Here is a 24,628-nt window from a genome sequence, read left to right as displayed (position 1 = left end):
GAAAGAAAGAAAGAAGGAAGGAAAGAAAGAAAGAAAGAAAGAAAAAAAGAAAGAAAGAAAGAAAGAAAGAAAGAAAGAAAGAGAAAGAAAGAAAGAAAGAAAGAAAGAAAGAAAGAAAGAAAGAAAGAAAGAAAGAAAGAAAGATCCCAAACCGAGCATTCTCTCAGTGGGTTCAAGGGATTCTGTGTCACCTGTATCAAGGGCTGTTTTGGAAATTCTGAAGAACCATACTGGGATTATGGTCATTGATTTATATTTAATACTACAACTTTTTATGACCCAACATCCTAAAAATCCCAATCTATAATGGGGCAGTGCAAATAAGTTTAAAAAATTAAATACGTTTAAAATGATTGGTTTCAAGGAGAAGGAAACCAGAAGGATTCTGTGAAAGGTAGGGTTGTGGCTGCTTCTTCTTAAGTGTTCTCAGCTTCAAATAGTGTATGAGGTTTCAATTAAACAAGCTATTTCCCTTTTCTGTTTTGAAGGTGCCCAATGTGTACCTGGTAGGCACTGTAACCAGAGGAGAGCTTTGTCTATTATAATCTTCTCTCCAAAAGTGAAATCTTCTGGGAATAGTTTCTTTTAATCTGTATTAGAACAAGATGGCCATTTCTTGTGGTACCACGATTGAGATACATTCTGGTGAGAAAATTTGGTAGTCACTGGTGCTACTTGCTGATAAAACATTTCCTTTTTTTCCTTTTTAATGCTTTAAAGGGAAACTAAATCTTATACAATACCTTAAAGCACAACTCTTTAGGAAGTGACTGAATATCTTGCACCTTTTCCTAAAAAAAAAGTCACACTTTCCTTTCCTTTACTGCTTGTCATGCCTCAGATTTATATTGGCTAATATATCTGTTTTATTGGCTGACCTGACTCTTCCCAAAGGGTCCTGGAACTGTAGTTTGGTGGGAGGAATAGAAATGATTGTTACAAACCATGTCTTATATACCACTCACTTCCCTATCATTCTTTAGATGATGTATGAATGGTTGCTAAACCTCTCTTGTGGAAAAAACTGCCAGAGTTGTGCATACGAGCTCTTTTAGGCAGATGACCCTGTATACCAGTGGGAGTTGTTTTGCAGGATGCCTTGGGCAAAAAAAATCAAGCAAGAAAAAAGAGTTCCCGCCTTCAGGACTACTGTTGAGAATTTTACACATGTTTTCTTTAAGAGATAAGAGAGCACCAAACAGGCAAAATGACAGACACTTTCCCCTTGGTACACTTTTCTATATACTGGTGAATTTTGATTAAAAAGTTATAGTAAATGGAATTGCCCTGCATTATTCATTACCCAGAAGGCTTCCAAGATGAGATTGTAGGCTAGGTAGAAGAAGCAGCATATGAAGTCAAATGTTTGTGAAGCAAGAAGCCAAGAATTCTAGCTCAGTGGTTCTCAACCTTTTTAATGCCGCGACCCCCAACCGGTCGTAAGTCGAGGACTAAACCAGTCGTAAGTCGAGGACTACCCAACCGGTCGTAAGTCAAGGACTTTCCCTGCCCTGGAGCACCGCACATGCGTGGTTCCTCCCCCTGCGCCGGCCGAGGCATAGCTGGCAAGTGGCAGAGACGGAGCAGGCCGACCACCAGCTGGCCCAGCCCAAGGGAGGTAAGGCACCCGCCGGAAAAGGGGAAAAAATGGCGGACAGCCTTGCTTGGCGACCCCTGTGAAATGGTTGATCGACCCCAAATGGGGTCGTGATCCATAGGTTGAGAACCGCTGTTCTAGCTGAAGGGATCCTGGCTGTACATTGTGTATAGTTCAGACCTGACTTATAAACTCTACCCATGCTACTAATCCAGTATTTGTACTCATCAAAAATATTTTTTATTGAAACCTAATACAAGAGCTCAGAAGGAATGTCTGCAATAGCAGAAACTAAAAGAATGAATCTGCCTGAATGCATTGGACATTTGACAATAACAATGTTCCCACGTTGCCAAGGCACAATTTTTCACACCCCTGTTTCAAATATAGAATTCTTCTTCCAATTTCTGTTGAACAGAAAGCTGAACAGATAAGACTATTTTGCCCCCTCCTCATACTTAAACAGCAGAAGAGAACGTAAGTGCTTTCCTTCAAATGTGTGAGACTCTGAAGTTTCTTGGAGGACAAAAATGACACCCTTAAGTCACACCATGTAGTTTCTTAACTTTCTTGTGACTTTGTGAAGTTATGGCTTTAGTGGTCCAAAATGGGGGCATGTCATGAATTTGGCTATTATGCCAACAAAATACATGGTTCTTCCTTGCATGTAATGATCTTGAACGATCATTTTTTTACTGGAAATATTGAATTCTTACTATCAATCAAATGTTATAGCTATCAATTTTCTTCTACTTTTCTACAGACATTTTTAAAGTATGTTTGGTGCCTTTTTCTGAATTTCACTGCCACTTATCTGCAGTTAAGCTGTCCCGTATAGATCTATTTTGAATCTTGGGAAGTCTTGAGAGCCAGTCTAAACTGGATTCATAGGGATGGGGAAACCACTTCTGATGGAATGTCATCTGCAACTTTTGTTTTGCATGTTTTGCTTATTCCTTTTCAGAACAGAGAAGTCTATGTAACTTGAAAGCATGAATAGATATTGAGTACAAGTGAGTCAATAAAATTTTGCCTTCAAAAGCTGCCTTTAGAGAGTAGAGATGGAAGAGTTTGCCTAAGATATAGATACTAAAGATTAATATCTATTTGTTCTAGCTGTATTCCATGATATATGCAGCCTGAATCATCTAGAGTTGTTCATGCCTCTTTGTTTACTGACAATTGTTCTTGTGTTTAATTGTTTGCATCATAGCACTTTTATTACATATAGTTGGTAATGGTGAGTGGTAATTTTTGCTAAAGGCATGATGGACTTCTCTTCTCTTTTAAATTTTCTGATTTATAACTGTGTAAAAAAAATCTGCTTGGCTTTTTTTGTTCTGTGTTGAAACCATTGGCTACAGTTTATAGCTATTTTGTTTATAGCTATTATGACAACAATTTAGGGATGATTGCAGGCAACCCTTGAGATGATTTCTACAGATGGTATTGAGACATATTCAGTTTATTAAAAATTAAAAATGGCATCAGTGAAGTCATGATACATAGTTTGTAACTATGGCTGTAACTATGGTTTGTAACTATGAATTGTAACCAGGCTTATCTCTTGGTGAATCAAATAATTATGTTGATTGGGTTACTGAGAAAAATGGAGCTTACATATATATTGTTAATATACAATTTCCAAAACTATTCTTTTCCAATATTAAATAATTTGCTTTATGAAGTAAGAGCTTCAGAATACTGTAGAGTTCTTCCTATGGCACAGTGAATCACAAAATAGCTAACAATATTTTCGTTTATTAAATTGTGGTAACTCAGTACAGAAAATTTAGTTGAGTAAACTATGGCTTTGTTAACCAAGTTGTGGGACCACATTTTCATGAATTAGTCATAACTGAAAGCACATCTCCTAAAAAAAGAATCTCTTTCTTTCCTTTCCTGTCACTTCAACTCCTCTTCAGCAGTTCCTTCATTCATTGCTGCAATGACAAGATGATAATTGAATAGAATTCTGCCATTAAATACACCTACATGATGCTGAACTTCAAAATGTTAGTCTGCAATTAGAAGATTGTTGGGTACAATCTTATATTCATTGAGTACTGAGGCATGGAAAGAACCAAAAGTTCTTGAGAAGAGAGAAAATCTTAATGGGAAAAAAAATTAAATAATCATCATATCATCACTACCTCTGCTACATTTGGCAAAGTTGCTTTGAAAATTACAATTTTGTGCTTGAGAACTGACTTGCCACGGAAGTTTCACTTCGAATGGGCTTCAGTAGAACTTCACTTCTGGCATAGCTTGAGAGAAAAGTCTTTTTTGATTTATGTTAGAACTATAAGTGAGAATAAATACTTTTTTGTCCCAAGAGCCTAACACATTAGCAGGCAAAGGATTTTCTTTTCCTCTCTGAATTTCTATAGGAAGAAATTTCCCCACAGTTTATTAAGCACAACACTCATCTTTAGAGTATCAGTACACCTAAAAAGTCCCCTGGGAGGCTAAGGAGAGGAGTTTCCTCCTAGTGCAGTGGTGGCGAACCTATGGCACGGGTGCCAGAGGCGGCACTCGGAGCCCTCTCTTTGGGCACACGTGCCATTGCCCCAGCCTCGCCTCCCCCTGCGACCCCCTCCTCTCCAGCAGCCCCCCTGGAGGAGAGTCGCCCCTGAGCGTGGCCCACGCGGAGCAGCGCTGCCAAGGACATGGCAGCCAGGCAGCGTAGACAAGACTCTGCCCTCACACCCCATTGTGCACAGTTGATGCTGCAGGGCGCAGGCAGAGGGTATGACTGCCATAGCGCTGCTGGGCTGCCTGGGCGATCTACGGCGGGCCCTGGAAGCGGTGAGTGGCCCTGCGGGCAAGCGGGGCGGGGGATGAGTGGGCGGAGCAGGGGCAGGGCAGGGGGTGGAGCCAGTTTTTGGGCACTCGGTCTCTAAAAGGTTCGCCATCACTGTCCTAGTGGATTTCCTTGGGACTTAGTTGGAAGATTGCAGATTGCAGATGATTATACACAGAATTAAAGGACATCCTGGTCATCTCATCTCATCTTTTTTTTTTTTTTTTGGACACAAAAAATCTAAAGCAAATCTTTTCATCAGACTGATGAGAATTGGGGAGGGAAACAAAATAATGGGTTGTAATTCCTGACTAACATGCAGGTTTTTGCTGATGGGAGAAGGGTCCAAAACCTCTGGAGGGAACCAAGTTATGAAAGGAACTACGTATACATTGTAAATTAGAGTCAGCCTGGGACTGAAATTTTTGCTTTTTCTAACTTTCCAAAACTTGATGTTTTGGTTCAGACATTTATAGTTAAAGTTAATCTGTTCCCAATTAACACTGCAAGTCTTTCTGTTAGACTTTCTTCTGACCTGATCAGCAAAAAAGTCTACATTGTCATTGTGATGATCATCACTGTTTCTGGCCTCCTTTTTCAAGTTTCCTGCACCTTGGAAAGGGTGCAACAAAGAAAAAGAGGTTGTGTACGTGTGCCACAACAGTGATGCTGCTCAACCACTTGTAAAGGACATGTCCTGTAGTTGCCAAGCAACTGTTGCCACCTTTATTTTTCCTCCCAATCCTCTTCTGTATGCCTCTTCCGAACTGAAGCAACCTAGCCACACGCATTTACATTTGTAATGTTATGCCTAACAAAGGCACTGCTGAATTTTTGCCAAGGTCTTCAATGTGGCGTGAATCATGTTTCCCCATGTATAGTAAGACAGTTAATGCTCAATAAAGCAGGTTCTGACTCCATTGTGGAAGCATTTTATTTCATCGCTCCAAAAAGGTTACTGACCTTTTTTCAGTGTCTTCACTGAATGATTTCTGGAAAGAAAATGAAACTCTAGTTTGCAAGAGTGTTGAGAGATTACCGTAGTTAAAACAAAGAAAGTTATAAATGCTGAGGGGGAAAAAATTTCCTAATAAAAGCCTCTTTTAAAAAAAAAACTTCTTCATTTAGTTGTTTGTGTTTATGTATGAGAGAGAAAAATTGATTAACTGAAATCAATTAGTCACCACGATGTAAAAAAGATGTTGAGACTCTAGAAAGAGTACAGAGAAGAGCAACAGGGGACTGGAGGCTAAAACATATATGGAACGGTTGCTGGAATTGGGTGTGTCTAGTTTAATGAAGAGAAGGACGAGGGGGGACATGATAGCAGCCTTCCAGTATCTCAGGGGCTGCCCCAAAGAAGAGGGAGTCAAGCTATTCTCCAAAGCGCCTGAAGGCAGGACAAGAAGCAACGGGTGGAAACCTAATCAAGGAGAGAAGCAACCTAGAACTAAGGAGAAACTTCCTGACAGTTAGAACAATTAACCAGTGGAACAACCTGCCTCCAGAAGCTGTGGATGCTCCAACACTGGAGGTTTTTAAGAAGAGACTGGACAGCCATTTGTCCGAAATGGTATAGGGTTTCCTGCCTGAGTAGGGGGTTGGACTAGATGACCTCCAAGGTCCCTTCCAACATCATCATCATCATTATTAAATATTTTGAGCTCAGAATACTTGCAGGATTATGAAGGAAAATGCCAACTATACACTTTGACTCTTGCACAACAGCTAATAGGATACATAGATTCTGACATGGGATTTGCAAAAATATAAGCACTTTTCTAACAGAGCAATCATCGTCCTTCAGAACTCCTTTCCTCTAAACCCCTTTTTTGAAATGTGAAATTTTAAACTGAAGACGGATCATCAAACCGCAGCCACCAATCCCATCCAGATTATTGAACATGAATGAAACTTTCTGTGGCTCCTTCATTTCTTTCCCATGCCTTTTGACTACTCTCATTATTGTCCAATATAACCCAACCTAACACCTATTATTGTGATGGAGAATATATTGCCTTCCTGGTTGTCAGCTCTGGGGAAGAAATCATATACCCCCTCCCCTGTGGTCTGCAGCAAACCATTCTTCTTTTGGACATGTCTCTTTGAAAATGCTTCTTTGCTAAGACCATGAGTATAAAATAATTTGAGTGTATTGAATCAAAATATATTATGGTACTCTGTTAGGGTCCCCCCCCCTTATACTGTTTCCCATGGTAGCATAAAAATGTCTTCAGCACACTGAAATGAATGGTTGGTTTGCATCACATAATCTTGAGATTTTGCCCTTCCTGTGACATGATAGTGGAATTCAGATAGCAGATTGTTGAACATGAAACAACAGTGTATGCATTTGATTTTTATCCCACCACAATGCCCTCTGGAGAGCTAGATCTGCACATCTTGGGCAAGATAGGCGCATAGGGAAAACTAATTACAGGTTAATTATGAGAAAATAAAGTTCATGCATTTTGCAAGGAGCTCCAGAGGACACATACAGTTATTGAATCAGTACCTGGGGTTTCTGCTATACCAATTATGGAAGCAATGTACTCATTTCTCTCAGATTGCTTTGAATGCTCAGAGTTCACCAGTAATCCTTTTTTTCTTTTTCTCAAAGGAACCCAATATATACCCATTACTTTAAAACTTTTTGAAGTGAAGGTGAACTCCACAGTTATATCCAGATGTTAATATAAGGAACTAGAAAAAGTTCAAATTGGCTTTCCAAGAAAGTTATCTGTGCCTAATCTGTGCTCTTTGTTTGGAGCCAGGGTTTATAAAAAATAAAATAAGTGTATGGCTAAGTGTGCTAATACTGGCAAAAAACGGACTTCCATGGTCTGATACACCTTATCCTATCAGATAATTATTCTTCTGGAAAATGCCAAGAAATAACAAAGTTACAAAATATAGAATAGAATAGAATAGAATAGAATAGAATAGAATAGAATAGAATAGAATAGAATAGAATAGAATAGAATAGAAAGTTGGAAGGGACCTTGGAGGTCTTTTAATTCAGAGGTCCCCAACCTTTTGGCTACCAGGGACTGGTTCCATGGAGAGAGTTTTTCCGTGGGCTAGAGTTTTGTGGTTTTGTGTGCTGCCTGCATCCTGTGGATGGGGCTTTGCTTTTTGTGCGGATTGGTTGCTGGCATGCCACAGCCCGGTACTGGTCCACGGACCGGAGGTTGGGGATCCCTGTTCTAGTCCAACCCCCTGCTCAGGCAGGAAACCCTGTACCATTTCAGACAAATGGCTGTCCAGTCTCTTCTTTAAACCTTCCAGTGTTGCATTTACAACTTCTGGAGGCAAGTTGTTCCACTGATTAATTGTTCTAACTGTCAGGAAATGTCATGCTTCTGGCATTCCTTCATAATGTTATTTCTGCATTTCTCTATACTGGTTGATCAAAAGGGGGCTGTGTGAACAAGGATATTCATATATCAACAGCAATAAACAAATTGATTGATTGGGTTACAGATTAGGACCATGTATTTGGGAGGCACCAGCCAAAGTGAGGGTATATGCTGGTGTCTGCATCTCAGAGGGAAGAGTAGGTGAACTGTTCTTGGTATTTCATACATGTTCAGTTCTCACATGATCTTCAAATAGGTCCTGTGTTTGAAAAACAGTGCTGTGTCTTCACACATATCATAATGAATCAATCTTGGTGACCACACAAGGGACTCACACCCTCCAGATGCAATTCATTGGCTAGAGAATCATGGCAGTTGCATCCCTTGTAAAGACTAGAATGTTGTTGTTGTTGTTTGTCCATCGATTTCGATGAAGACCTTGACATCTTATGAAAGTCAAGATGTCAAGACTTGCACGTGGATTGGATTAAAGTGAAAGAGAGGTGCGCATAGTCAGCCTCACTCTCTCTTCCCAGATTCCATCTTGTTCCAATGGCAGGACAAAAGTTGAGACAGTTGGAGATGGGCTGGGCGCAGTGGTTGACCAGGGCATCTTTCATGTCTTGCCGTGCTCTCAGCGTACCATGTTGCTTGCAGAAACTGCCTTCATGATCGTTGGTCCTATTTTAATAGGTCTCATCCGCTCAATCAGCCAGAGTCTGTCTTCACATGCTTGGGATAGACAAATCCCTTGCTCACCTTGATTTCTTTAAAGTTAAAGAAAGAAAAGCTGATTGTTGTATAGAGATGAATGTGAAAAGACTAATCCTTGGGATAAGATTAGCGTTTCAGTGTATAGAAGTTTGGTTGTTTGTGCTGGTGTTAGGATATCAGAGGAGAGTGAACTTGGAAGCACATAATTAGGAGACTGCCTGCATCTGGCAGACTTGTGACATCCCTGTGGCGACATAGCCTTTCTAAATTACTACTATCTTCATGTCTTTTTGACATTTCCTGATGGTTGAAATTAAAAGTTGGGAAATCAGATTACTTCCTCTGTCTTTGCTTGCTCTGCCCTTACATTGCCACTGTGTTTTCTGACAGTCATGAAAATGGGAGTTGATGGGAGGATGGAAGTTGCCGGGGAGAAAGGGAGCTCCATTGTCTCTCAAAGAGACCTGGAGAAAATGAAAATACAGGTTTTCCTGGAGTTTGTTAGCTAGATTTCTGTTTTGCCTCTTTTCCAAAAGTTCAAGGCTATTTACATACTGTAGGTATTTCTCCTCATTTTATCTTCACAGAAGCTCTGCAGAGGATGGACTGAGAGAATGACAGGGCCTTAAAGTTAGCTAATGAGTGTCTCTGGCTGAGGGTGGATTTGAACCTAGGTCTCCCTAGTCTTAATCCTGTAGCTCCACTACTGCACCCTATTGGCCCTCACGAGGAGAGAAGTTATTATTTGAAAGCACCATCCAAGATTTCTACCTTAACTAGTAATTAAATATATTTCCCAGTTTTTATTCAGGAGCTGAAGGCAGCATATTTAGTGGTATCTCCTTCCACAACAATACCTCTGTGAAGCAAGGCTGAGAGAGGAGAATTGGCCCAAAGTCACTGGGAGTTTCTGTGAAGTGAACCTGGTTTCTCTCCAGCCCTGGTCCAACATCTTCTGTTGGACCTTTGAAGATGAAGGAAAAATGTACCTTCTTTCTCCACAGTTTTTACTAATTAGAATATATTCTTTACTTCTCAACTGTTGAGTCCAAATTTCCAATTTCTCCTCAGGGTTGTGTTTGGAACTTTGGACCAATTTGGAAGTGACTACACCTCTTTCATTTGTTACTAAAGATTTGGTCTTTCTGAAGTTGTGTTGCTTTCTTTCACATTTTGAAGCTATGTTTTTATTTTATTATTTTATTTTATTATCACATTTCTAAACATATAGCATATTTTGTGTATAAGGGACCTCTAAATTCACCTCAAAGTTCTCTTCAGGCAAAAGGAGCCTAAGTTGTGAAGGACGTACCTGGACAGTATAAAACAAAATTTATTGAAAACCAAAAAACTATTTTCCTATTTTTAAGTGATAATTTAACTATATCTCTCCAAAACAGGCAGAAGTGGCACATGTTGTACTGAGAGAAAACTGTCTTCTGGTAGCCAGATTCTCTTACTCATTTCCTGTCAAAGAGAATTGATGCTGAATTTCAAAATATGCTGCATATAATAAGCATGTGGGAGTGATTGACACAAAAAATTTATCATAATCATTAACATATGATTATGAAGCAGTAAGATGAGTTAATTAGAATAAATCCTCTCCCCACCACCAAATTTATCTTGCCATCTTACCCTGTGAAGTTGGCCAACCAGAATCAATTTGAACATTTTGTTAAAAGGAAGATTTCAGCCTGACTTTCTCAGACATAGTCCGAGGCACCATATCTTGTTGTATCATATAACTAGATATGGCCACAACCAAGATTCCTCCAACTGAAAAAGCTCCCAGGAAGCTATTGATGTATCAGTCTCCGTGATTCATTTCTGTTGTAAAAGGCCATGTAGCTTCCCTTGGCTGATTTGAGTTAATGGCATGACTATGTCTTCTGCAGTCCTCCTGGAGTCACCCTAATAAAGATGGGCATTTGCATAATCCAGCTATAGACAATCTCTCCTCTTGAGATCAATGTGGACGTCAAAGATCTACGAGGGAGGAAGCCCAGAATATCAGTAACCAACCACAGAACTGGACTTAAGTCACTTTCAAAAGGCAGAAATCTGTGGATTTCCTTTCAAGAGAAATATTATTTGGGGTTCCATGTAATTTTTTGAAAAGGGGCGTGTGTGTTTACAATAGTGCTTGCTGGTGTAGTGACAACTGGCACCGTTATTTCTCTTTCCTCTGGGTCTTGCTTTCTCCATTGTTTTGTTTCCCTTTCTCTCCTTTTCTTCCATGCTTGATGAACAGTTTCTCTCTTTTCTACTACCTCTTCTCCTTCATCTTTCCCAAGCAACCAGCACTCTGGGCAGAGACATGTCAATTTTTTTTTGTCTCCATGTTACCAATCTCCATTTTAAGACATGCTTATGTTTAATTCTTTTCTTTTATTGTTATTATTATACTTAATCACCCAGTCAGCCAGACATTTAGACTGGATTTGGCATTTTTATCCACCTATTGAGTCCTTCCCAAGGACCTGGGATAGGCAGATATTGTTGTTTTATGAGTAAATGGTATCATTTCAGGATGTATGCTGTTCCAAGTAAAGCTGCTTTTTGCACTTGACTGATGGTGACTTAGTCAATGCTAATGGTGTTCAATTGGTGCTCCAGCTGTTTTGGGATTGCACTCAAAGTGCCTATTTCTATTGATACTTTCTTTTATTATTATTGCATTGATTAAAACATGGCTTGGCATATATAAATATCACTTGTACTTGTATTACTATCGTATATATAATCAGAGTCATGGATGGATAGAGGATATGTTCCCACAGATTATCAATTATTCTATTGGTTTGAAATAACTAAATTTAAAGATCTCCCATACAAATGGGAGTTAATATTAATATTACTCTCCAATAGTTCTTGAGTTGCCCATATGGAATGCTGGAAAAAGAATGCCCTTTTTAATGTGTTTTGTATTTCTTCTTCTTCTTCTCAGCCCAAAACTGCAGTTACATTTTGCAAGGTCCAAACGGGACAATACAAAGTCCGGGGTTCCCGTACGGCTATCCAAATTATGCAAACTGTACCTGGACAATCACCGCCAAAGAACAGAACAGAATACAACTTGTTTTCCAGTCCTTTGCGCTAGAGGAAGATTTCGATGTCTTATCTGTTTATGATGGGTTGCCCCAACAAGGAAGCCTAAGAACAAGGTATGGAAGGAAAAAAAAACATTTATCACTTGCAGCAGGAAATTTTTCACATACAAGTTAAGATGTCTGTTGCTTGGATTAAAACACATAGATGGAGAGTTTTATGTTGCAATGAAATGGGGTTTTATTTTTCTTTTATGAAGTTATCTAAACTGTCTGGACTCTGCACACTTGATAAGGGCTAAAAAATACTGCTAATTTTGTTCAGTGCTATGGTGCTATCAGTACAGTTAGTGTACTGCTTGAGACTTCTAATGAAATTAATCAGACAATGATGACAACCTATTCTTAGAAAACCAGTTGATTCTCTTATCACATTCCCCCTTTTAGAAACTTTGGATTAGCACCTTCGGAAAGAGGGAGAAATATTGCAACCTTTCAGCACGCTTTAAAGTGATTAAGTCCTGCCAAATTGGTGTTGACTCTTTAGCAATCACATAAATAAACTTTTCAAGGATGATCTATTTGCAACCTGGCCTTTTAGGTCTGTCAATGGAGCACTCATGGCTCTTGTAATCAAACCCATCCATCTTGCTGCTGGTTCTCCTCTTATCCTTCCTTCCACTTTTCTCAACAGTTATGGATTTCTCAAGGGAACTTTGCGTCATATGTCTAAAATATAATAGTTTGAGCCTGGTTGTTTATACCTCAAGTGAGAACTCAAGATTGATTTTTTTAAAGAGCCATTTCTTCCTTTTTTCCTGGTAACTGATGGTCTTCTCATGAGTGTTTTCTAACATCAAAGTTACAAAGCGTCAATACTTTCTATCCTGTTTCTTTACAGTCCAGGGCGTCATAGAGAAAACCATACTAGCACAGCCTTGATCTTTGTATAGAAATGTCATAGTATCTGATTATCTTTTCCAAGGTTTTCCTTGCTGTCCTATTAAGTGCTAATCTGCTGCATATTTCTTGTCTGCTAGCTCTTTTACAATTCATATTCAATCCTAAAAGGCAGACACTATCTATTACTTAAATGCTGCATAGTCCAGTGATGGCGAACCTTTTAGAGACTGTGTGCCCAAACTGCAACCCAAAACCCACTTATTTATCACTGGGTGCCAGGTGGGCATGGCCCACTGGGTGGGCGTGGCTGTGGTGGTCATGGAAGACTGGGTGAGTGTGGCCAAGGTGGGCATGGTCACCTCGATGTTGCTTATGGGGTGGGATGCCTGTGGGGGCTGGGCAGGGTTGGGGGAGATCCAGGGGGTCTCTGGCAGGTGGGGCGGTGGGCAGGAGGCTCATCCTGCAGGGTGAGGCGAGGCAAGACAGGGAGGGGGTGTCATTGTCACAGGGCAAGGTGAGGCAGGGGCCGGGGCAGCTGCTGCCTGACACCATCGGCCCCCGCACACAGAGACCAGCGAGCGCATGGGGGCCGACGGTGTCCATCAGCAGCCACAGACTGCCGGCCCCTCGACTGGCGCACTCTGGGGCTCCGCAGCCTGCCACCAGCAGTTCAGAGAAGCCGCCTCTGAGCTGGAAGGCCGGCCGACAGCTGAGGAGGCGATGCAGTGGGTCGTGCCCGGGAAAAGGAGAGCATGCGAGGCCAGGAGGGACGGGACGGGGGGGAGGGAAACCAGCCATGCCGGGATGCATCCAGCCACGTGGGACCTCAGTGAGTTAATGGGCGGCTGGTTGAAGAGGGACGGTTGCCATCTCTGGGGCACGGGTGCACATGCCCACAGAGAGGGCTCTTAGTGCCGCCTTTGGCACGCGTGCCATAGGTTTGCCACCGCTGGCATAGTCAGTCCTAGGGATGGTTGTTGTATCTACTGCTATTAGCTTGGTCTTCTTTATATTTAATCTAGCTTTTTTTTTCCAGTATGAGGCTTCACTTTTATTAATAAAGTTTTTAGATTATTTGCATTTTAGTTAACAAGAGCTGTATTATCAGCATAGCATAAATTACTGATATTTCTTCTTCCAGTTTTATTATTACATCCAGTTTTCCTCAATATATTTGCAACATGCAGTTTGAATGAATAAGGAGAGAGTAAAAGCCAACGCCCACTTCGTGATTCTCTGTGCAGAGATGTTTAAGCTTGTTGTCTATTTATTTTCCTGCTGCAGTTTTAGAACCAAGCAAATTCAATAAGAATGGAGATTTTCTCCCATCACTGCTTGAGGCAAGAGGCAATTGGCTGAATTTCTGTGTGATTCTGTTTTGTACACGAAGTCAGATGTTGACAACTTGTATTGGTCTCTTCTGACTTTGAAGTACAAGGAATATTTCTCAAGTGTTACATTATCCAAAAAGCCATTTGCTCCTTGGTGTTACTTCCAAACAAGTCCCATGGCGACTTAGTGCCTCAGTGAGCTCGGCTGGAAGAATCTGGGTTAAAGAAGCAGAAATGATTGTGAAAAGCAGCTCCGTTGGTGAGCGAGAGGAATAAAATTCTAATGGTAAAAAAAAAATATGTCTGCTGTTTTTAACAGCCAAAAGTTTTTCTTTCTTTCTTTCTTTCTTTCTTTCTTTCTTTCTTTCTTTCTTTCTTTCTTTCTTTCTTTCTTTCTTTCTTTCTCTCCCTCTCTTTCTTTTTTTCTTTCTTTTCTTTCCCTCAAAAAGTGGTAAATAAAATCCAAGCAATTTGTTGTGTTGTGTGACCCAAATTGGAGGAATCTCCAGTGATTTAGGGAAGCAGAACAATGCTTTAACATAAAGTAAAAAAAAACATTCAAAATGATGCTATTAATTTCTGTTCTTCTCAGAAGGCAAACATTTTAAATACAGATGTCCCTAGTGTTGAGAAGCTAGAAACCATAATATTAGCAGTTTTTCTGGAGAAGGAAAAGAACCCAGCATTTTTCCTGTTTATACTGTACCTTACTGCATTTGAGGATATCATAACAATTGAGCTGGGTTCAATAAGAATTCTAAAACTGAATGGATGTGGAAAGCTAATTAGTTCTGTCTGCCATAACTGGACAATTGGTCCCCTTTCTTCAAGCTAGCAAGATATTTAAGCTAAAAAATATATATAACTCCCAGATTCAGAAGAACTATTTGTCAAGATCATTGCCTTTCCAACAATTTTCTTTGGGGAAAATTCTATTCAAACAGAATTGATTCTGCAGTGAAGGAGTTATTGAAACATAAAGTCATGTTTTATTATATTGCCTTTATTGTAAGGATAAAGATGCCCAGTTACAACTTCCCATTTTGTCAGATTCTCAGGCCATCTAGATTCATTCTATTTTCTTGTTGCTGTATCACCAGCATGCTATTATTTCTCTGAATGTGGCTAGGTTTTGCATGACAATGTGTAAAAGAAATTGTGCCTTGAGCATATTGCTTTTATAAATTGTATTGTGATTTTCTGATCCATTCCTTTAGTAAGGAAACAGACTATTAAAGGAAGGAACAGCACTGTGTTTCTAGGGAAAATGGAGTCCAAGGTCTGCTCTTGGTTTGGAAGTTCCTAGATTTCTTCTGTACATGTTTCTTACAATGCAAAGTATAAGCAAAACAATTTATCTTCCTATTAACTGAAATATATTAATTTTCAAAAGGAAGAACAAAGAGTATAGGGATTTTGGGATATTAGCTCCCCTTTCATGAATATAAATGGCTCATTAAATATTAAGATTTTATCAGAGTTACAAGGAGGCTTTGTCTATCCTGCTTGTTTCTTCTTAATTAAAAATGTCAACTTTAATTCTCCTGAAAATGTTTTTTTTAACAGAAAAAAAATAGGTAGGAAGTAAAATGGTTATCCAGAAAAAAAACAGTCTGAACATTCTTATATATATCTAAGTCTACATCTAGCAAGCAACCAGAAAATTGATCAATGTCCTTTATTACAGTCAATGACCAGACTTAGATGGAACATCTTCAAAAATTCCAGTAAATTTATATACTTTCTTCTATGATAGGGGATTTCAAATGCATGGAAAGTAATATTAATAAACATTATTTAAACTTAAATAAAATTAAATATGCAGCTTGATCCCATTTACTTTTTTCAGCTCCTGGCTTGCCACTTAAATTCAGTACATGGCTCTTATCCCAAACAAATTGCTCATCCATGTAACAGGTTTATTAGACAATGTCAAAAGATTTAAATATGTTTTGAACAAGTCTACCCACTTTGCATTTTTTTCAGAATCACAAAATTATGGTCCTGAAATTGGAGAGCATCGTGGTTTGATTTTGATGGCATGACATTTTAAATAGGGCATAGTTTGCTTCCTGAAGTTGTTCTGCTCTGGATCCTCCGAAGTCCTCCAGAAGATCAGAAGTCTATAGGCCATTTTTGCTTAGAAAGTCTGATTTTACTGGTTAGTAGAATGCAGTAAGAAAGATTTATTTATATATAATTTTTATTAAATTTATATGCCACCCATCTCACTATCCAAAGTGACTCTGGGCTGATACCGGATGCTTACTCCAGGAATTCCATGTTAAAATCTTCCTTAGTTCATGTCAGATTTCTTGAAAGTGGGCATAATAAACATTCAAGAACTTGACTTAAAAGCAGAGCAGATTCAAAAATTTACTACAGAACATTGTCATCTCAAGAGAATGTTTGAGTTTTAGTTGTTGTTGTTGCGTGCCTGAAACATAAATATTACAATGTTGTATTATGCCCCAAATATGACTGAACACATGAGAAACTAATGGTGTAAGAAAAATATTTTGGAAAGAGTAATATCCTCCTAGTATTTTTTAAAAAATAATTCTTATCCTCTGTGATTTGTTTCTAGTGACAATTTTTTCCACTGCCTTTTTCTTATTATTTTTTTTCTAATACAATTGAAAGTATAGGTGGATATTTCTTTTCTAGGTCATCAATTATATAAATATATTTTGTCGTACTCCTCCTTTCTCTGCTTTTGAAATGCATTCCATTCATCATCAAACTCCCAGCCTGGAGATGGATAACTGTATACCATTTATCAAAATTTATACCCGTTATTGCCCAGAAAGGAGGAGAGAAAGAATTGTAGGAGAGTGTTTTGGGAAGGAAGAAATGGTACAGTATAAGGAATAATACCATTTCAGGGGGAAAAAACAAAAGAAAACTAGGAACAGTTATTTTGGGGGGCAAAAACAAGTGGGGAATTCAGTATTTGGAAAAATACTGAACCAAAATCTGCCATTTATTATACTAGGAGAGTCATCCTCTTCTATTTTTCCCCCCCAGGATGTTGTAAGTTTGATTTCAAGTTTCTGCTGGTACTGTTTTTGAGCTTGTTGGAACATTACAAGTGGTAGCAATGATGTCTTGACTTTCTGCCATATATTTGTTCCTCACCCTCCAATCTCATTGATTGTCTTCTCTTCCTAATCTGTTGCCCCCTTGAAGAAGTTCCTCAAGATCCTCTTGAATAAGTGTGTGCAAAGTAATTCAAATCTGAACCACCATAAATGCAAAATATCTCATTTCAAGCCTGAAGTAGTTTTTTTTTCAAGAGAAAACAGCTGTTTTGCATTTGAAATAGACTGTTTTGGTTATTTTGAAAGTGCTTTACATTCCAAACATACTGAAATAATTGAAGTGGATGTATTGGGTCTAAAATGATTGTTTTACACTCAGTATAGCTATCTTTTTAATAAACTATCTTGGATTCAGAACATTTTGCACACTGCTGTTAGTGAACCCCAGGGAACCAGAAAGGCAGAAAAAGACTGGATTAAAAAAACATTTATTTACACTCATATCTTGAGTATCTCATAATTAAATGAATGCAAGAATTACCATCATACATGAGAATATATCCTCCATTTCTCCCTTGAAAGAAATAATGAAAGCAGATTCTTTTTCATCAGATTGAATGAGAACTGATAGAAAAAATACAAAGGAATTTTTCTGCATGGCACTAAACTGGAATAATCAAATGGGTCAATACTTTACATTCAGGGCAGTAGAATTAATCCATTGATACAGTGCCAAAGTCTGTTTCAGTGTTTACCATTTCTGATATATTAAGAAGACACGATTAAGAAGAAATCGTGTGTGAATGAATGAATATTCTTCCTGTAAAGTCTTAAATAAATCCTATTTTCAGAAATGCAGAATGACAGCTCTGGTTGAAACGGATTGTATTCAATATATACAAAAAATATTTTTGTGTTGTCAATCATTTTTCTTCTTGCCCCAAGAGGAATTGTTTTTGAAGAGGGCTGCCTTTGAGTCAGTGTTGATTGCTAATTTCAAAGTAACTAAACACAAAACAGATTATTATGAAAGTTTTAAAAATGTACAGCAATAAAAAAGATTTCCCTTATTAAAAAAAAAAAAGAACACAGTGCCAAATTGTTTTTCTCTCTGCTTACACTTATGTAGATCAGAGATGCACAAAAAAGCAAGGGTCTACATTTAGGCAAGAAAAACCAAATGTACAGATATAGTATAGGGGGTACCTTGCTCAATAGTAGTAACTATGAGAGGGACCTCGGAGTCCTAGTGAACAATCACCTAAATATGAGCCAGCAGTGTGCTGCAGCTGCCAAAAAGGCCAACACAGTGCTAGGCTGCATTAACAGAGGGATAGAATCAAGATCACGTGAAGTATTAATACCACTTTACAAGGCCTTGGTAAGGCCACACTTGGAATACTGCATCCAGTTTTGGTCACCGCGATGTAAAAAAGATGTTGAGACTCTAGAAAGAGTACAGAGAAGAGCAACAAAGATGATCAGGGGACTGGAGGCTAAAACATATAAGGAAAGGCTGCTGGAATTGGGTATGCCTAGTTTAATGAAGAGAAGGACGAGGGGGGACATGATAGCAGTGTTCCAATATCTCAGGGGCTGCCCCAAAGAAGAGGCAGTCAAGCTATTCTCCAAAGCGCCTGAAGGCAGGACAAGAAGCAACGGATGGAAACTAATCAAGGAGAGAAGCAACCTAGAACTAAGGAGAAACTTCCTGACATTGAGAACAATTAACCAGTGGAACAACCTGCCTCCAGAAGCGGTGAATGCTCCAACACTGGAAGTTTTTAAGAAGAGACTGGACAGCCATTTGTCCAAAATGGAATAGGGTTTCCTGCCTGAGCAAGGGGTTGGACTAGATGACCTCCAAGGTCCCTTCCAACTTTACTACTACTATTACTACTACTACTACTACTACTGCTACTACTACTACTACTGTTGTTGTTGTTGTTATTATTATATTGTTGGATCTATGCAGAGAAGAGAGAGAGGAAGAGAAGTGGGAAGGAAAAATACTCAGTCATTTTTATCTTATTTATTTCCAAATAGATGGTGAATCCATAATGATACTGAATTACACTAAGGAATGGATATATACAGGGCTTTTTTTTTGTCATAGAATGCCAAGAATGGAATTCCGGCACCTTTTTTGGATGGAACCTTGTAGGGTAGGCAAGGCGGGTTGTATGACATGTGTAAGTTCTGGCACCTTTTTTTTTTTTTTTTTTACAAAAAAAGCACTGGATATGCACCATACACCCCCCCCCAGGATTTGTTTGTTTTTATATCTCAGTGATATGGCTGACTTGCTTAAATCGTTTGGAACTCAGTTGTAGTGCCAGGAACAGCCTGGTGTAAATATACGTTAGCTTTTATTGGTTCATGCTGCAGGTTGAATTATATAGCTTGATGTGTATATACTGCATAAAAGCTTTCATTATCAAGCCCCACCAGGTTCTTTCCCTATCTCTACATTGTTATGAAGGTGAATGGTTAAAAGATGATACTCCTCTAATAGATATGACCTGGAGTCTGTATATTTTGGCATCACCGCTGTTTTGTCAGTTATATGTTTCTCTGAATGCTTTAAAAGATTTATAGTCAGAATGATAAAACACAGAAAGCCTGCAACAAAATGCTGCAATATATCTTTGCCTTCTAACTAGCAATTCTGTCCAGGTTCCATCTAGCCATCTTCCATAAGGCCCAGTTCTGTTTTCTGGGATTTCCACTGCCTTTTTGCTTATGGATACCAGTCCACCCATTTTTTTCTGGCTGTCAACCATCTTCACTTCTCTCTGAATGTTTATTTTTAAACAAAATCTGTAAAAATGTACTACTTTAAATCTCATTGTTTCTCCCAGAATGCTGATAGGTTCTTTCTTTGTGATATCCTTTTTTTACTCACTATCTGATGCCATGCAGACCCTGCATATATCTATATCAGAAGGAGTGATGGATGTTTGTTCCAAGGTGGGAACAAAAATATCTCTTTTTTTTTTTTTTTTGCTCTTGTGGTTCTTGTTCAGATTAACACCACTAACATCACAGAGAAGATATTCACTACCATTTTTACAGTAAGATTGGGAGTGAAGTAACATCTCTCATGCATTATTCAGCGACTATCTATTGGCAGTGGCAATCGCTGCAATTGAGACAGTGCCAGAAACACACACCATTTGTTAATATACATCCTTCTCAAGTCTGTGAACGAGTGCTGCTGGAATTAGGAGAATCACCACCTTATACACTACTGCCATTGTGAAATTTGGGTCTCCTTGGGAGTATGTCTTAGCTGATGAAAGACATTTTATTATTGTAAGATTTTTTTTATTGAACAGTTGTGTGGTTTGACTGACAAGATGACAATATCTGACCATGTTAATTAGCTGAAAGATTATTTCCTAAATTACATAGTTCCTGTACCAATTAATACCTCTATTAATGTTAGAGAACTTGGTTGACAATAATTTCCAGTTAGGGGCCATAAACCTAAAAATTCATTATGTTTTTTTTTTTAAAGTCAGATGCTTCTAAATACATTTTTTCAAATGTCTCATTTTCTTCCATTGCTTCCTTTATTTTATATCACTTCAAATAAAGAACAGTGAATGAAGTTCTGAGCAGGTGGCAACCCTTGACTGACATTGTCTGAGCTTATAAGCAAAACAGGTTGATCCTAATTTGACTTGGATCAGTGAATAGCGGGGTCAAGATTTAATGCAGGCTGGAAAGTTGAAAACAAAATCCTGGAGTTAGTGTTAATATATAGTTTTCTCCAGAAATCTCTAAATAGTTCAAATATAATTCAGTCACATTTGTTATACTGTTGGAGAACTTTTGGTTTAACTCTGAATATTTTATTGCAGTTTCACAGTGCATTAAATGTCTGTCCATCCATCCATTCATCCACATAGCCAGCTGGCCATCTACATAGACAGCCAGCCCAGCCCAGAAGGATAGTGAACTATTTCTATGGTAACTGCATGACTGTATCTATGTAGGTATGTATTGTATTTTTCACTGAATAAAATTAATGTCTTGGATTCAATTCCAAGTATACTGTAATATGGCAATCTCAATCCATAAAAAATAGTCTTAACCCAGTAGTGGCGAACCTATGGCACGGGTGCCAGAGGTGGCACTCGGAGCCCTCTCTGTGGGCACATGTGCCATTGCCCCAGTCTTGCCTGCCCCTGCGACTCCCTCCTCACCAGCAGCCCCCCTGGAGGAGTTGCCCCTGAGCATGGCCCATGCGGAGCAGCGCAGCCAAGGACATGGCACCCAGGCAGCATAGACAAGACTCTGCCCTCACCCCCCATCGCGCACAGTTGATGCTGTGGGATGCGGGCAGAGAGCATGGCCTCCATGGCACTGCTGGGTTGCCTGGGCGATCTGCAACGGGCCCTGGAGGTAGTGAGTGGCCCTGCGGGCAGGCGGGGTGGGGGCGGGGCAGGGGTGGAGCAGGGGGCGGGGGCAGTTTTTGGGCACTCGGTCTCTAAAAGGTTCGTCATCACTGTCTTAACCTGTTCACCACCACCCAATTAGTTTTAGTGTGGTCAGCAACCTCTTAAGTTATATACAGCAAGCTTTTGGACTGGATTTCAACTGAGAACATAAGCAGGCAGACTTCAGGGAAGATGCCTCTCTTCTTGATTATGCTCTAACTTTTCAACTTTTAGTTTGAAAAATATTCCACCATCTTCTATCTATTATCTATCTATTATCTATTATCATATAAATAAAAATGTAAATGTTTGTTTGTTCAAAATCTTAAATCTCCGAAAGTTCTTCACCGATTGCTTTGAAATTTTGACACAATGTTGCATTCGAATACGCGCGTGTTTTTATATACCTATATTATATAGATGTCACACCTGTGACAGGTAAAACATGCTTTTTTAAAAAAACAGCGCCATCTGTTGGACATAAAAGCAACACACGCCAGACTGAGCCACAGCAACGCGTGGCCAGGTACAGCTAGTCATATAATAGAGAAGAAACCTGAACAAAAGGACAAATGGATTGTTAAATGGGAAAGTGATAGGTCTGGAGCTATAGGGCAAATTTAACATTACCTGTAGGAGATAATTAGGTGTTGTTTTCTCTACTGATTCAACACTGTATGCAAAGCTTGGTACAGATTGCTAATTTGTTGCTCATGTTTTGTGCAAAGATCAGTGGAAAATACTTCAAATTATGTAACAAGGCATTTATGTTCTTTCTAGAGAATGTATTTAGACAGATTGCGTGGCTCTGTACACATACAGATATATTATAGGTGTGACCTTGAAAGATTCCTAAGCAAGAAATCTCTTTAGCTGCTATCTTTCACTTTTATCAAAATTAATGACTGTCTGTGAGAGGCAATACAATTTTAGTAGATCTTTGAAGATACAATAAAATTGTGCAGTGCTTTTGCTAGAGATATCAAATAGAAAATTGACAAGACTTCTGCCCCTATTGAATTTAATTCATTGCTCCTGCTGGTCCCCTTGGCACCAGAAGGTAAAAAAAGAACAAAACTGCTGAGAAAAGCTGCTATACAGTTGGAATATAATGCCTAAGGAAGGAAACTCTGGTCCTGTTTTGCTTTTAGAGGAATGAAGAAATTACTTAACATGATCTTCCCTGGCCTGGTGCTTTCAAGAGATGATGAGGTGCTATTTCTGAGACTTGCAGTGCCAATAAATATGAAAGGCATCTGGCACAGTAAGCCTTTCTGATAATATTTCTAGAACTGGAAATTTCACAAAGTTCCAGCTAGAAAACTGTGGAAATGGTTTGGGTTGTGGGATAACAGAGCCTGATGCAAAACAGTGGTTCTTCTACCTAGTGGAGTGATTGCCCTTTATAGAACAATAAACTGTACTTGCTTTTTACAGATCTTTAGTTTAGACCTCAGGATACTGTGTCCACATCAGAAAAACTCATGTTATAGCAGTAGTTTCCTTCAGGCTTTTGAAAGATACCAGTGTGGTATTTGGAAACCTATCTACTTACCAAGAAAAAAGAAAAGCCATGAGGCCTTGTGAAAAGCAAATTCATCCGTTTTCTTCTGAGAAATGGAGCATCTCCATCGGAGAAGCATTTTGTGAGAGGCCATAACATGCTTTCAAAAATCCAGACGGGCTTTCTTGCACATTAACTAAACCTCCTGCAACCCATAAATTGATCTGAACCCAGAGCAACATCATTAACAAATATACTGTAGGGAAAATAATGAGCCCTTCAGCAGAAATAGTATATTTCTAAGCAAAGGCTTGGCCTTGATCTCTGAAAAATAAAACTTTTCAATGGTAAGATCCTGGAGGATTCGGAAAGTCCTCATACTACTATTCGGAGAAAACCACCAGAAGATCAATGCATTCCAAAGTAAANTCCCTTCAGTAGAATGAGTAAAACACAGCAGGTTAGCACACAACATTTTGACAACTAAAAGCAGCACCCATTTCTCTTAAAAAGGAGAGCCTTAATGAGGAGCAGTCTTACTTATCTGATTACAGGCTAGAGGAACAGGAAGATACAGGTAGTCCTTGACTTACGACCACAATTGAGCCCAAAATTTCTGTAGCTAAGCGAGACAGTCATTAAGTGACTTTGCCCCCATTTTACCACCTTTCTTGCCACAATGAATCACTGCAGCTGTTAAGTTAGCAATGCTGCAATTAAGTGAATCTAGCTTCTCCATTGAAGATCACAAAAGGTGATTATATGGTCCCGGGACTTGCAACCATCTTAAATATGAGTCAGGTGCCAAGTGTCTGAATTTTGATCATGTGACCACCGAGAAGCTGCAAGGGTTGTGTGAAAAATAGTCATAAGTCACTGTTTTCAGTGCTGTTGTAACTTTGAACATTCACTAAATGAGCTGTGGTAAGTCGAGGACTACCTGTATGTTCCCAGGACCTGAGACTTGTGTTGAATGTATGATTTTTTTGGTTCGAACCTCATGTACAGGGGTAGTCAACCTTGTCTCTTTTATGACTCGTGGACTTCAACTCCCAGAATTCCTGAGCCAGCTAAGCTGGCTCAGGAATTCTGGGAATTGAAGTCCACGAGTCATAAAAGAGACAAGGTTGACTACCCCTGCTCATGTACTACCTCTATTGGAGTATCATGTGAGATGGGACTGTATGCCTGGTGCCAAAAAGATAAAAGGCTATGACCAAAAGGGCACCTATCTCAATTTATTTATTTATGAGAGGAACAGAGACCACCTACGCCACCTTGCAAGACGTGACCTCGGTCATCTCACTAAGACCTGATTGGCTAGTGTCCAATTCAGAACAAATCTGAGGTTTTTTTTTTTAAAGCCTTTAATCTTCCCACAAATTTTCACAGCAGTCCAAAAGATGCTTTTCCAGCTCACTCTTCTCCTAAAGAATCCACATCACTTAAAACGGGACTTCTGGGTGGGTTTTTGAGTATGCAGTGAAAGCAGAGTAATACTGCAGCTTCATCACTCTTACCACAATAGTGTAAGATCCCACCTGAGCTCTTGCCCTATTTGGTTATATTAATTCCCTGCCTTTTGCTAACAGCATTTCAGGTGTTTTTTTCCTCAGATGTCTAATTCCTGCAGCTCTTTACGGAGCCAAGGAAATTATCTCAGTGAATAGGAAGAGGCTGCTGTGTTAATACCACTTTACAATGCCTTGGTAAGGCCACACTTGGAATACTGCATCCAGTTTTGGTCACCGCGATGTAAAAAAGATGTTGAGACTTTAGAAAGAGTACAGAGAAGAGCAACAAAGATGATTAGGGGACTGGAGGCTAAAGCATATAAGGAACGGTTGCTGGAATTGGGTATGTCTAGTTTAATGAAGAGAA

At 39.2% G+C, this 24,628-nt stretch overlaps 1 protein-coding gene across 1 annotated transcript in view; it reads left to right on the top strand.

Moving 5' to 3' along the window:
- Positions 1 to 24,628, top strand: part of LOC107291063 (CUB and sushi domain-containing protein 2-like) — a 239,071-nt gene that overhangs the window by 29,841 nt on the left and 184,602 nt on the right. Inside the window, exon 2 of the mRNA XM_015820017.1 lies at positions 11,424 to 11,640. Within this exon, the coding sequence (XP_015675503.1) occupies positions 11,424 to 11,640 (217 nt within the window). The remainder of the gene's footprint in view (positions 1 to 11,423; positions 11,641 to 24,628) is intronic.

The sequence above is a fragment of the Protobothrops mucrosquamatus genome, unplaced genomic scaffold (assembly GCF_001527695.2).
Source record: "Protobothrops mucrosquamatus isolate PMUCROS unplaced genomic scaffold, P.Mucros_1.0 scaffold1043, whole genome shotgun sequence".
In the NCBI taxonomy this organism is placed as follows: Eukaryota; Metazoa; Chordata; class Lepidosauria; order Squamata; family Viperidae; genus Protobothrops; species Protobothrops mucrosquamatus.
Note: the sequence above shows the minus strand (reverse complement) of the source record. Positions and strands in the feature narration are given on the sequence as shown.